Source organism: Acipenser ruthenus, chromosome 25 (assembly GCF_902713425.1).
Source record: "Acipenser ruthenus chromosome 25, fAciRut3.2 maternal haplotype, whole genome shotgun sequence".
Classification (NCBI taxonomy): Eukaryota; Metazoa; Chordata; class Actinopteri; order Acipenseriformes; family Acipenseridae; genus Acipenser; species Acipenser ruthenus.
In genome coordinates this window covers 26,806,145-26,821,169 of record NC_081213.1, presented here as the reverse complement: position 1 = coordinate 26,821,169, position 15,025 = coordinate 26,806,145, and the positions used below count along the sequence as shown (strand labels likewise).

General features: G+C 37.2%; 1 protein-coding gene across 14 annotated transcripts in view; it reads left to right on the top strand.

Annotated features, from left to right (window-relative positions):
- LOC117412450 (ERC protein 2) overlaps positions 1-15,025 on the top strand; it is a 256,504-nt gene that overhangs the window by 56,731 nt on the left and 184,748 nt on the right. For all 14 annotated transcript variants that reach the window (XM_058999907.1, XM_058999908.1, XM_058999903.1 and 11 more), the window contains one exon: positions 9,079-9,246. In XM_058999907.1, the coding sequence (XP_058855890.1) occupies positions 9,079-9,246 (168 nt within the window). The remainder of the gene's footprint in view (positions 1-9,078; positions 9,247-15,025) is intronic.

Below are 15,025 nucleotides of genomic sequence, written 5' to 3'. Positions count from 1 at the left end.
TAATTTGTTTTCTAGAGGGACCCGGGAGACAGCAAGTCGACAGTTATAATTACATATTACATCAGTCGTGCAACATTTAACTTTGAGAGAGCAAATGATGATGAATATATTAAAATGTGCTTGGTGACACTGCATTAAGATTGTCAAGAATCCAGAGTTGTCTCTTTCCTGAACAAAATGTGGTTTGAAAACCTCATAGCACTCGTTCACTTAAACACTGTGAATATGCTGCACCCTCTCCTTTTTGTGCTTTATAGGTCAGGAATGAAAGTAAACTTCCTGTTAAAGGTGATACTTCCACAGTCAAAGACAAACCCTTATAAAGGTTTCCCATAGCAAAAGCACAGCAAAGTGTATTAAAGCACAGTGAAAACATAGTTAAGCATATTAAAGAACAAACCAGGGTAAACTAACTCTCTCACAGAACCTATTCAATGTAGATCATGATTCAGAGAAGGGTTTTGCTCAAGGCATGTGCACAAGAGCCCATTCCTTGCTTCCCTTTCTTCAAGGATTCCCTGGGGCTTTTTATAGCATTTAGCAATACAATTTACGGCTCTGAAGACCGGTCTATATTTGCGTAAGGGAATTATTTCCCCTTCAGCGTTTCATTATTGAGTTAAAAGGATGGCAGTAAAAATTGCAAAGAAAAATAAAAATCAATTTCTCTCTCTCTCTCTCTCTCTCTCTCTCTCTCTCTCTCTCTCTCTCTCTCTCTCTCTCTGTGCCTTTTTAGTTCCCGAGTGTGTAATGACTCTTGTAAACAGAACAACACCATTTCATGGCCCTTGTCATTTCTGGTGTTAAAATTAAGTAGGGTAAACAAAACAAACAAACTTAATGGAGGCTGCCATGCTAATGTCCGTGTGGGCTCTGTGAGGAAGGAAAATGTTTGTTTTTAACATGCAATGGCAGTAAGAATTTGTTACTCCACTGTCATATGCCTTCTCTACAATGGCATTGGAACTTTAGGTCTTCCTGAATTGGATTCTAAATCTAAAATGTATTCTAAAATGTAAATGAACAGAAACAGCACATTCTCAATCTATCCTTGTATCAGCATCCGAAAGGAACGATTTAAGTTACCACTTACTCTTCCTGGCTTTACAAAACTGTAACATTAACGTTCCTAACAAGCTGCAGCTAGCTAAAAGTCAGTAAGAGCGACCCCACGATAATTCTGAAGTCTAGATAATTATGGGAATTATGGGAAAGTGCAGCGGTTAATTACTGTTAGATGCTTTCATCTGTTCAAGAGGGTATTGAAACAGTTTAGAAGCTGCTTGCACTGGATTGCTACCTCAAGGTGTACCATGGCAGCAACTCCGGTTTGTTTTTTTTTGCCCAAGGGTTCCAGTAAATGAAGAAAAGCCAGTGTGCATCAGCCTTTTTTTTGTTGACATGTGGTAGCAATTTCCCCAGTTCTCTGTTGCTGCGGGAAAAAATAATCTATAACTGCACTGCATAGTCAGCCATGAAAATTGTCATTCAGGTTTGCAGAACCAAGCTGTTGCATTTTATGCTGACCCAGTAATGACTTCTTTGCCTTGCTCTCACATTTCATTTTATGGATGATGAGCTGTTTTGGAGCAGGAACTAAATTAACTTTACGCAGCAAATACAAAATAGTGCATTTCTTCAAAGCTGATTTGTTCTTTACACCCATTTTTTTTGCTTTCTAACTTTTCTAAGCAGTTGTGAATTAAGATCTACAGATTTATTTGAAATCGGAACTTAAGAGACTGAAAGTTGTCAGGATAAGGTGGAAACGTAACACTGTTTTAATAGCTAGAGGATAAAGGGAGTAAAAAACCTAACAAACAAAAAATGAAACAGATAAAACAGAAAACGGGTAACCCTGTTTTCTCTGTGTGTCTGTGCTATGAATGGCTTTTAGCATTCACTGTGATGTCACATGCGTTGGTCATACAGAATCACAGTCCTATTCCACGTGAACCTCACATTCAAACCAGCCACTCATTTTCCTGGGAGGAATCCATGCAATTTTGTTGGAAACAGATGTACATGGTTTAATGCAAGAACAGTCTTGCAATCTCCTGTGTGATTTGCCTAAAGGGAACAAGGCAGGGTTCTGCTTGTACCATGGGCACAATTCAAAGGCTGTTTCGCTTAATCAGATATGTTAAGGAGGGGAATGGAATTAACTTTTAACTGGAGGATAAAGCAGTTTAAGAAAAAAAAAAAATCATGGAATAATTGATTACCTCAATATCTTATTTGGATCAAAAGAATATACATTTGCAACATTCTCTGTGTTAAATGTGTGAATTTATATTTTTGTAAATGGTCCCGTTGGCTCTTGGTAAACCAGAAGACAGAAACTATGCTTTTCAGATCCATGAACCTTCCAATCTGGTTTGTGAGTTCCTCTGAGATCCAGACTCTTGTCTACTGCAGTATCAAGTATACACCCAAGCAGAGGTATGCTTGGAGTTACCAGTCTAGCTTGTGGGAACATTTTTCTAAAAACACCAGCATCCTCCTTAACCTGCTTGTTTCAATTATTCAGAGTTGTCGTTTATCAATTTCAGCTGCACTCCTTGGAATAGAAATAATAACCATTCTAAAAACATTTGCCAAGCAGCGCCCAAGAAACATGCTTTAAATTAAGCCCTGCTGATGACGGTTTTTAAATCTGTTTAAACCCAAAATATTGTGTTTACTAAAAGATGGTTTAACTACACAAATTCAATAAAGAGAAGATTTATGTATGTATTTGTTACTTGCAATGTATGATCTTCACTGGGGAAAAGAAACCGAAATGTTGCACCAATTGTGAGCACATTTTTGTAACTAAGGTTTCAAGAGGTCTTATTCTCAGCCTCCTTACACTCTTACCTGTTGATTACATTTAAAAAAAATAATCTTTGTTTTACAAAATACTGTACTATCGAGTAATCTCTCCTCCATGCAGTGGAGGCACCCATATTTGCTATAAATATTTTTAACCTCGGTGATGCACTTTTTCATGATACCAGTACTGTAGCTCTAATTTTGTTGATTAGATGCAACATGCCATTTGTGAATACCAAATACAATACAATGCAAACTAAACAGCCTAGCGATTTGCAGGAATTTCTTCTTTTTGGTTGGGAGGCCTGGTTTGAGTGCCTGGACAGAAGATGAAAATGAGTGCTGTGGGGGAGGCTTTTACCCATCAGGAGAGTAGATCAATTGTTTTTGCTTAGGGGTTTGCAGCCACGGGCCCCACAGCTCCTGCAAGAAAGTCACCAACAGCAGCACGCAGCCAGTTTAAGAGGTTGTTGAGCAACACAGTAAGGTAGGTTGCATGGGTGCCAATTTAGGAAAATCAGTGCATAATTAAGTGCTTCGTGTATTACCTTTTAATTTTGAATCCCTAAAGAGAAGTGATGATTATATGTGATTGAGCACCTGCCCCTCTAATCATTTGGCGACCTGTAAATACAAGTGCCAATGTGTGAATAGCCTTGAAACTGTTTAAATATTTCACACGGATTCAAAACCTCAAAAGGGGATGTGGTAATTGGCATGGAATATTTGAAATAATTAGAAACATCTAAGAACAACCAAGCCTAGTAATAAAAAATACAACTTATATTTTTCTCCAGTTTGTAGGATAATGATGATAAATGGCACAATAAATATTATGTGGTAATTGCCCCTTGGAAAAATGTACAAAATCTGTTATTCAACCTTTTGTAGGAATGGAATTTGGCTTCAATGGATTATTTTTGGCAGCTTGGGCAGACTGAAAAAAAAATCATTTTGTTGTGATTATCTTGTCTTGAATTTGAAGCATCTGACGTGTTGAATGCAACACTGGTGATGATTGTGATCATAACAGCATATCCACATGTGTAGGATCTACCCTTGTTATACTGTAACGTACTAACCACGATGTAGTCCTTTTTTCTACGATTCCCTGTATATTAAATTCCAAAATAATATTATATTTTAAAGAAAAATTTTGTCTATGAGAAAAGAATCATCTAGTCTTTACTGTATCTCCTTCCTACAGTATATCCACATTCTGGAAGCTTTAAATAGAATTTAAATAGAATTCTATTTTATGAACATTTGTATCTACAGAAAATCATTCTAATTGGCCATGTTGTCATTGGACTATTTTCTGCTGCTCATACTGCTAAAGTATCATTAGTGTAGTATTTTATTATTATTTTTTTATCAGGAATGGCCCTTTTCACTCCTATGCCTGATCCTGTCAGACCTACAATGTTTCTACTCTTGTCTTGAGTCACTCTGACATTCTCTCCTTCCAGTTCAAGGGAGAAGAGAAGTCAGTCGAGGTGCTCAATTTAAAGTGATGCATGACATCATGTCTACTGCAGACATCCTAAATGGGTATGAAAGTTAAAGGCATGACATTACTTCCTGACTTTACAGACGGCTTGCAGAGACAGCCTATCAGCCTACATTGGTTAAATACTCTTGATTGACTTTGTCAACTCCGAGCAGTTCTCTGCATCACAGGGTTAGTGATCAAAGTCTTTTTTTTTTTTTTTTTAAGAAAATTAGCCTTTGCCGTTAAATAGAATTATAGTCCTGCTGAAGATATATACTGTACGGCTCACTTACAGAAACGTGGCTATGCTTAGGTGCTATGTGACCTGAGACATGAGGGAAGCATATTTTAAAAGCCAGATCATTTATTTGAACTCATTATCAGATCCATTAAGGGTTCCCCATCCGTTTCAGACTGGATTTTTTTTTTTTTTACCAGAATGTATGTGCTAGTTGCTGGTGTTCATTTATTGTTACGTTCAAATACCTTATTTCAGACACTTTGTGCCGTTAAAGCTGGGTTGCAAATTAAAATCTCACATTGGCCAGCACTGGCACAATGTGCTATGAAAAAAGAAAAAGAAAACACAATAGCAGTCCAAATCAATGCAAAAGCAATGCAGCAATAATCCCGCCAGTATTTTAATCTAAAACTAAGCGTTACTAAAGGTTTACTAAGGCAGCACTCGCACTTTATGGCATGTGGTACTAATGTCATAAAGTGCACGTGTTTGGTGTCAGGTGGTAAGTTACAGTATACAGTATGCACAGGAATCACCTGTTTAAATACTTACTCACTTGGAAACAAGTGTTTTAATAAGATCCCTGCTGTTGAAATCTGAAACTCGGAAATGTTCTTGGTCGCTTTTCTCAGAAACCATATCTGAAAAGGAAAGGTTTACAGCCTGACTTGATGCTGATTTTCATTACAGTTTTATCCAAAGTCTTTTTTATCCTTGAGATTACGCTTCTCTGCTTGTATTTCAAAAAGAAAGATAACCCTGCACCCTGTACAGTAAAACCTGATAAATTGTCTCTGTCACTTACAGACAGTAGGATATGTTGGACTAAGTAAATGAGGGCTTAAGGATACCTTCCCTTGGATGATGTTTAAACTGTAGAACACATGATTCCAGTTAATAAAGCAAGGCGAATTACCCTACATATTGCTTAATAATTATATCTAAAACAAATGCTTCCACTTACCTCTTTCAGCACTAGGTAGCTTAACAGAAAAGCTACCCAAGGATTTAAATAGCTTCAGTGTTTTATACTGAGAAATAAACACATAAGTCTTTCTTATACTGGAGCGGCCTGCAGTTTTCATGCTGGTATGCAGAGCTCACAGAGTTAAACACATTGTTTATATGCAGCTCTGTTGAGAAATGATATTAAAAAAAACTGTGTCCTCAGGTGAATTCTGTCTGAATGAAAAGATTTATTGAAATAGATTGCATTGTGCAGCCCCTTATTTGGCAGCAAATGGTTAGACAAAAATATGAGATGTACAAAGAAGACGTCAGCTTAGTAAAATAAACCGAGGAGCACTTTGGCACGGTCCAGCATACTGCAAGAAAAAAGGGAAAAACAATACTTTAAATTATTATTTTTTTGCTGCGCCATTAGCCTGAGTTCAGATTAAAACAGCACTTAAATAATAAGGGGCTGTTATCACATTAACAATGTTTAATGTTCAGCTAAATAATTTTGCGCAAGTAAAGCTGTGCTATCAAAAGCATTTTAATAAGTACCGTATGGCATTTTACTGAAAGTGAACTTGCGCCAAAGAGCATTAAGAGGATTAAATATTTCCACTACTGGTAATTGTCTCCAAGAATAAAAACACTATTAATCTACAAAGTGCAAATATTAACTGTCAAGATCCAAAGCAGTCCTGCAGCATACACACATAATTAATCATGTGATGAATTAAGGTTAGCTTTTTATATACAAATATTATTAAACCCACCCTTCCTTCAAAATAATAATAATAATAATAATAATAATAATAATAATAATAATAATAATAATAATAATAATAATAATAAACAGAATTAAAATTCCCCAATTCTTCTCATATTTTCCAGCCAAATTCATTTTTATTAACCTGCTGAATTGTCCAATAGGTTCTTTCTGATGCATGCCTCTGAAATAGGAGGGGTGCAGTGTTTAGTTTGTAGTGGCTTTGCACATGCGTAAATTACATGTCATGTTTTTGCTTGGTTCTGGACTGACAACTATGTAAAAAGGTTAGAGGTTAATGGCTTAATTTGCAAATGAAAACTAAAGCATCAAGTACTGACATCCCCTTCTTTAATTTGGACAGCCAGTGCACTACTGTTTGAGGCATTCCTTGAATAGACACTTGTTGCACTGAATTCAATTACAACTGGGCTACTCCTCCTTCCTTTGGTTATTCATATATTATAAACCAAGTCTTGTGAGTGTATAATAGTTTCACAGACCCCGATTATCACTAATCCTGGACAACCTGATGTTATCTTAGGAAAGAGAGTCCAAGATTAGTGCTAATCGGTCTTTGAAACCAGACCATTATGTTCAGAAGAAGGCCAAGACATGTACGGGGGTGGAGTGGGGACTAGACATGATAAATGTTTTTTCTTCTTTTCTAAATCTCCCACACATCATTATAGTGGGCCCCAAGCTTATTAGTAGCTCATTGTGCAATGTTTTGAATGTCTATGTTTTGCAGAGAAAAAGACTTCAAAACTGCACTTTGCCAGCTATTAGGATTTTCTTCGCAAAGGTGTTTATGTATACTTTATAGTCACTGTTTGAGAAATTGAATGATTGATATTGGGTAACCAGGGGTTTTAATTACAGCCCAGATATATGCACTTAGGAATGCAAGTGTGTGGATGTTGTTCACTTTCCATTCGTCGTCATGGTACTTATATGTAAAAAAAAAGCTCATATATAGTGCATGCCTCTTGAATACTTTTTTTGAAAAATACTAAATAGAATATATTATTATTATTTATTGATTAGCAGACACCCTTATCCAGGGTGACTTACAATTGTTACAAGATATCACATTATTTTTTACATACAGTTACCCATTTATACAGTTGGGTTTTTACTGGAGCAATCTAGTTAAAGTACCTTGCTCAAGGGTACAACAGCAGTGTCCCCCACCTGGGATTGAACCCACGACCCTCCAGTCAAGAGTTCAGAGCCCTAACTACTACTCCACACTGCTACCCTATTGCACACAGAGAATACCTGTTATATTCTTAGAATCATGGTACTTATTTCTGTTGGAATAAATATTGTGTATCTCATCAGTTAAATGGAAGGACCCTCGTAGGACAAACAGAAAACGATTTCCCAAACTGAAGGGGGTTTAACGTGCTGGCCCTGCATTACGGACAGGGAGTGTGGCTGATGAGACAGGGGTTTGTAAGGCCTGACTCTGAGCGTGTCCATGTTGTGTACTTTTATAACTCCTCATAGTTTCACTCCACAGTCAGTGCATTTTACAAGGCTGCTGATTTGTAGCCAAAATGTTCATTATTAAACTCGAAATAGGAAAGGATCACATGCGTTAATCCTCTCTTTTTTTGCAGCAGCAGCCATTGCAGGGCTTCTTGTACCAGGGTTCAGATTGGAACTGGCTGTCGCAAGACGTATAAAAAAGCGTTCTTTGCAAGTTTGCCAAGAATTAATAGTTTTGCAACCGCACAATCTTGAAAATGTATCAAGTACTTTTTAAATGATGTGGTGCTGAGTGAAAGGTTGGAAAGAGATTGCTTTTTTTTTGTTTTTTTGATATGGGACGGTAATATCTGTAATATATCTGTACTGTTGCATGCCTGAACACACTCCTGATTCTGTTTTGAAATGAATTGGACCACAGTGTAAAAATCCTTCTATGCTACAGGAGAGAACCAGTGGTCCGTTTTAATTGCAAAAAAGAATGTGCAACCTGACGTCCAATAGATCATGCTGAACGAGTCCCTTATTACAGAGAGATGTTTGTACACACTATTTTGCCTATTGTTTTAAGCAAGTTCAGCGTTAAAAAGATGGGATTTAAACCAAAAATAACCAGAAACAAGTTTGTGTGAATTTTTGCTTTTTCACTCTCACAGCCGTTTGAGAATTAGCCATACAAGATGATGCAATTAGCAAAACTCCCACAGCATACTTGAGGTATTTGTACTCCATGTGGGTACTGGAACCTGTTGAGCTTTTTAATTTCCTTCAGTTTGTACAAGTTGTCAGTCATTGTAAAGTATCTAAATTGTTTTACCGGCAACAAAACGTAGGCAGTGATTTAATTGGCTCCTATAATAACATTTAATTTGTAAAGGCTGTCATTTGCTGATAACAGAATCTGGTATAACTGATAGCTTTAGCAAGACAGCCCAGAAATACATAAAAACAGAATGCAAGGAATGCATCTCAATTGATAGCACATGGCTGTGCACTAAAAGCATCGGTTCAGTTCAATATTTTAAATCTTCTGAAAACAATTAAGTGAACTATAGTGACATTAACTGTAGAAAATATAATGACCTTAATTATAGAATTGTTCATGTGCTTCTTCAATATAATAGTAATAACAGCAGAGGATACCAGCAAACTGGTCAGTCAATAAAGTCTGCTTTGTAATGAAAGTACACAGAAGGCCAAAATTTACAATTTGTAAATGCAATAATTCACATGTCAAAATAACTGGGGATTTTTGTATTGTTACAATATCATGTCATGTTCTATTGAAACGTTAAGCTTGCTTTTTATTTTTTTCAGGTCGATGCTTTACGAATGCGGTTAGAAGAAAAGGAATCGTTTCTCAACAAAAAGACAAAACAACTGCAGGACCTCACTGAAGAAAAATGCACTCTGGCCGGGGAGATCAGGGATATGAAGGACATGCTGGAAGTGAAGGAGAGAAAGATTAACGTCCTTCAGAAAAAGGTAAGTCCCAGGCACCTTGCAAACATTAACCTTAAATGGATGCAAGGGCAGGGTCATTGCAAATACAATGTATTTGATCTGTTCACATGCAATCTTTAATTGTGTGGGGCTGCAACCACATAACCACTAAATGAAATTTGTCAGATGGAGACCTCAAACGATAACGACAAATAAACTGTAATTATAAATATATCCAAGCATGGAAGTCCTCGAAAGACCACATTGGCCAGTTGGAGCAAAAATAATGTTGTGTGTTGGCTGCAGTGCCTCCATGACCGGCGGTGGTAATGCTAGAATCCAGGGTTCATGGCTCTGTGAAGAATGTTTCTTTTTTTTTTCACAGTTTAAACACAAATGTTGTTGTTAGTCCTGAACTGTTCCTTGCCATTCCTTTGTAACCTAGTCCGGAGGACTTGGTTTGTGACCTTGACATGCTGTAGAGCCATGACTAAAGCACTCTCACCCAAGACTCTCCTTGCACAAAGGAAAAAATGACAGTGACAAAGCACGGATACATTGTTTAAGTCTCGGAAGTCTTCAAGCTCCACTGCATTTGGCCAAAGTAAACCGCAATAGCGCTCCCAAGATTTATGGCAAGGATGCTTCGTAACTGATTTAGTTTTTCTTTTGGGGGTTTACTCCAGCATTTATTTTCATTTGCCTGACACATGCTCAGGGAAGCCTGTTCTCACAAGAGCAAAATGCATCCAGTGTTTGCGTTTAGATAAAAAATGTTGTATCTTATCCTAAAAGAGGTTGTATTGAATAAAACATAAATACATATTGTAGGAATACAAGGGTACAATTAAAATGAATAGTAAAAAAAAAAAAAGGTCAATCACATATTCTGGAAAGTAGTCCCTGCAATTAAATAATTCTTACTAGAATAACCTTCTGTATCCTTATACTGTAATAAATAATTGCTACAAAATCCTCTCTGACCGCATACGCTAATTGGTCCTCTTTTTTTTTTTTATCAAGGCACCCTTCAGTGATTAAAGCCAGATCTTTCAATTAATGTACTGTGGCATTTGGAGAAGCACTGTCTATTAGAGCCATGCTGATTTGTTTAAAGGCAACCTTTAGCTGTGTTTAATATTATATTTTTTTCTAATTGCAAGCAAATATGGGAGCATGCCACAAATGAAGTAGTCGTGTGCATTAATACAGTAAGTATTAGCACCCGTAGAGTCACTTTATCCAGTAATTTGGTATTACCAGCGCCATGCTGAGACTGACCTTTTTTGTGACCCACACTGGAAGGTTTCGGAGGATTTACAAAGCTGAAGCCTGGCAAAGCTCTATGGAGCAGCCTGGGCTTGGCTCTCTCTTTGTGGCTTAATTACCTCTCCAAACCTACTGATTATATATAGATATGTAGGTATATCTATCTATCTATCTATCTATCTATCTATCTATCTATCTATCTATCTATCTATCTATCTATCTATTTATCTATCGATCTATCTAGGATAACAAACATTCCATCAGCCTTTTTCTTCAGTGTTATGAGACATTAGTAAAACTTTTTATTTTACTATCACATTGTATAGTCCATAATTATTACAAACACAAAATATATTTTATACATATGCAAGAACATTACATTAATAAATATTGCTGTAATTTAAGTACAAAATAAATACATTAAAATAATAGGGACAGATGAAACAATCAGTAAGCATATAATAAACCACCAAACAAAACTTAGGATGTATCATTTTTCAAAACCTTTCCCAAATACCCATATTACCTACCAGTTTGTAAAGTGGCTTCCTTCAGCTGCCAGCCTGTTTAGTATGCAGGATCTAGTGTGTATTAATAATGGATATTGTTCCTCTTATAATACTATTCATCTGAACTCTCCCTTGCCAGCTCTGTTTACTATACAGTAACTGACCTGCTCAGATCCTTCAGCTGTCAACACCTACTGCTGGTAAGGCAGCGATTGATCAGTTGAAGGGTGTGAAGTTGGATGGCTAGAGTGTGACATTCGATGGCCTTTCCTTCCCCCAGGGAGGCATGGTGCTGGCCCCATTAGTTGAGGTGATCGATCCTTCACGTCCCGTGTTTGAGGCACAGAAGCAAACTAACAGTGTGATGGGTCAGCTTATTATAATGCAAGTAAAACACCCACTGAGCCAAAAAAAAAAAAAAAAAAACCCACAAAGCATTATATGTACTATATACTATAAAGGACTCAGTCCATTCCTAAATTGAGAACATAATCTCCCCACTGGACCATGGCTGGGCAAGCCTTACCTGGCATTAGAAGCTTTCGTCTTGCCGTCAAAAGAGTTTAATCCATGTCAAATGCCAGGTGGGCCCAGGACAGTCCAGGTAGGCAGATAGGTCTTTCGTGCAGCAGTCAGGTCAGCCCCAAGCTGTTCCATGCAGGAAAAGGAGCAGCTGGATGCAGGAAAAGTCAGCTAGGAGGACCAGAGCAGACCCTGGGGCAGGCAGTGTTGCTGGGGAGAGTTGGGAGCCTGACAGGAGTGCTGAGATCAGGCTAAGAAACCCTCCTGTGAACTGGGGTGGGGTACAACAGCGCTCAAATGTGTCAAGGCTCTCTACCAATCAGAACGTAATCATGTTATGATAATTGATGCCGTATGTTTTTCTATAATATCCTCTCTGCTCATTATGAAGCCAGTGTACCCAAGTGCAAGTCACAGCGCGAGTTGTTATGACTTGCTATGCTATGGTTTAATTAACTGCCTGCCAATGCCTACTGGAGATCAATAGCAAGCTTTGTTTTATTTTATTTTATTATGTTGTGTAAAGAAACATGCACAAAGTGAACATGATTTCTGAGTTCTCTGCATATATGAGTGAGGTCAGGTCCTATGCTGAATTGCTCAGGATGTGCATTTGTGTGCTCTTAATGGCAGTGGGTCGGCAGGCTAATGCAATGGTGTACCTAGCCGCTGAGCTGACCTTGATGATACCTTATTTAAATAATACAACCGCTTGTTTGATCTTCAAAAAAATCTGCTGCCTGCCTGCTCTACTTATTGTCGTTTCCTGTGATTTCATAGCAGCGCTTTTTTAATTTAATTTAATGATTTCCTTCCTGCTTTTTACTTAAGCCTTGAGTAGCCTGCTACTTTTTCCATATCACGTATGTTTGCTCATTGTAGAAGACCATGTCATTCATCCTTACCTGGAATCCTCTCATTGGTCAGTTGCAAAGTGCTGTAATGTCAGAAAATACATTGGCAGCTTTCAAGTCCAAAAGCAAAACATGTTGTATATTATTGATGTGTTTTTATTACCGTAGGACCTGGAACTTCAAGAAACCTGGCTACGCTCTATAGGCTAATTATGAAGGTCATGAACTGTTCAGTCCAGTGTATACAGTCAACTGTTCAGTCCAACGTATAGCTAATTCATTCAGACACCCACTGCCTTTCAGATTGAGATAAAGATGCAAGGCTCTAATTCACAAGCATTCCCATTCTGACCCCTCACAAACTTCCATTGCAACATCTGTGAAGAGGGTGTACAGAATATTAACCACTTTCATCAGTACCAGGAGTTAAAAGGTTAAATCCTGAAGCTGCATGTTATTTAGATACATCTGGATATTCGGGATTCGTCAAAGCATCTCGATCTTGGTTCAATTCAGAGTTTATAAACATTCTTGCAGACTTCAGCGTTTTAAACATGTGTGAACCAAGCACATAGACTTAGCCTAGAAGGAGTTAACAAACACTAAATAAGTAATTGTAGGCTTGACCTTAAATATATTTTCTTAAAGTAGGACAGCATGGATAACAAACTGGGGAATGGGGAGCTGTGTTTAAATAGTTTATACAGGTCAGTTTTAAGATAAACTCAAATCTTCAGTCAGTGTTGCTTTCAGAAAAGTTTTACAGGTGTTCCAAGTCATTAATCATAAAGTAAATATGCTACAGAGAGTAGGAAGGGCCCATTGCCATGATTGGTTTTCCAAACTTCCTGCTTCCCATGTGCACATGCAGGCTCTAAATTACAGTGGCTCAACATGTCAGGTGTGGAGCTTCACCCCTCGATTTACAGTTCTACCCAGAGAGGAAAAGTGATCCTAGCTATCCCCAAGCATGCATTCTAAATATATATATATATAGTGGAACGGTGTAGAACTGATTTAACAAAACTTCACAGAGCCGTGTAAGTCTCTTTTAAACGTAAAGTGCTTAAATCGGAGATACATGTAGAACGAAAGTGTGAACAGTGTCATTTATAGTATTGAGCGAGTGTGCTGTTAAATAGTCATTGGGATTTTAAGCTTGTGTAATGCATTTTTTCATCTAAACTGTAGATTGTACAAAGTCTGTAGTCTTAAATTCACTGACACCCCCATTACTTCTGAAGTGCTTGTTCAGCAGAACATATATTTAAAAGAAAAGCATTGTAGAAAGATAGTGTATCGTTGTACTGAGGTATTCTCAATGATTAAGTAGCACCATCAAATGCCTTAAAAAATACAGCTATAAATAAACTAATTCCCTCTTGCAAAATAAGTGTGTGTTATCAGTAGATGTATGACTTTTATACATAATAAATACAAGTATGCCTACAAACCTATCATTTCTATCAGTATGCATTTACCATTTCTCTGACATCGGTAACCAGACAGCATGGTTTCAAAGTGTTTAATATTTAATATCTTGAAAGCCAATACGTGCAGCTTCTGTTCAAAGGCAAGTAGCTTCCATAGCTGTATTCACTTCAAACAGATGGCAACTGCTTGCCTTAGGAAAATAAGGAAACTGTCTAACTGCCTTGATCATTGTGCCTGCTCAAGATCTAGAAACCTTCCATATCGCATGACTTAGTCTGGATTGTTCCTTCAGAGGTGGTGTTGAAAGCTGTGTCGTGTATATTTTTGGGTTCAAGAATTTGAGGACCCTCATTTTTTTTATGATCGTTTTGGGTTATTACATGCATTTTAAATCACGTGTAAGACGAATTGTATGTTTCCCCCATAAATCATTTGCAGAAAGAACATTGCACACAAACAATAACCCTTAAACTAGTGTAAGCCCCATAACACCGTTTTGCATACTATTTTAAAAAAGTATGTCAAGTTAATGAAGAATGTCAGACACACAAGGATATACTGCATTAATCTTTCAGCTGTGGATATAGTGTGTTGAGACAATGTCTGAAAATTTTTTGGGGGGGTTAAATTCTCACAGGATATGAGATTAATCATAGCTATATAGACTGAAAGTTGTTGAGAGGCAAGTTGGGGCAAAATGTCTTCAGTGGAGGCAACAAGTAGCTTATTATTTCAGTAAAACAGATAATGCAATAAAGAATCTGTACAGATACAAAAAAACAGTGTGAGCATTACTGTCATTTATTATGACCAGGTGTCTTTTATTTAATCCCTGAATTATGTGATGAATCATTTGTAAAATGCAGTGGAAAAGGTTGTAATTACGGCTTTTTTTACATCAAGTACAGATCATAGCAACAGCCTGAGCATTAAATGAAAAACTAAGGGGACTGACCACATTTCTCCTTTTCCCAACATGTGCCTGTAGAGTATTTTAAATTAACTAATTGCTGTTTACTGTCTGCATTAATTACAACATAAACAAAATGCTGTGTTTTCTTTATTAATTCAAAAAAATGAATGCATTCTATTTGCTTTTGGTATATGTATTTATGAACATGTTTTATTAAGAAAACATTATCAATATTTGTTTTTCTATGTGCACTGTGGTTGCTAGGATTTTGGGCTCACCAGAAACCAAATGACTTCCTATTTAAAGGGGCAATTTGGTCA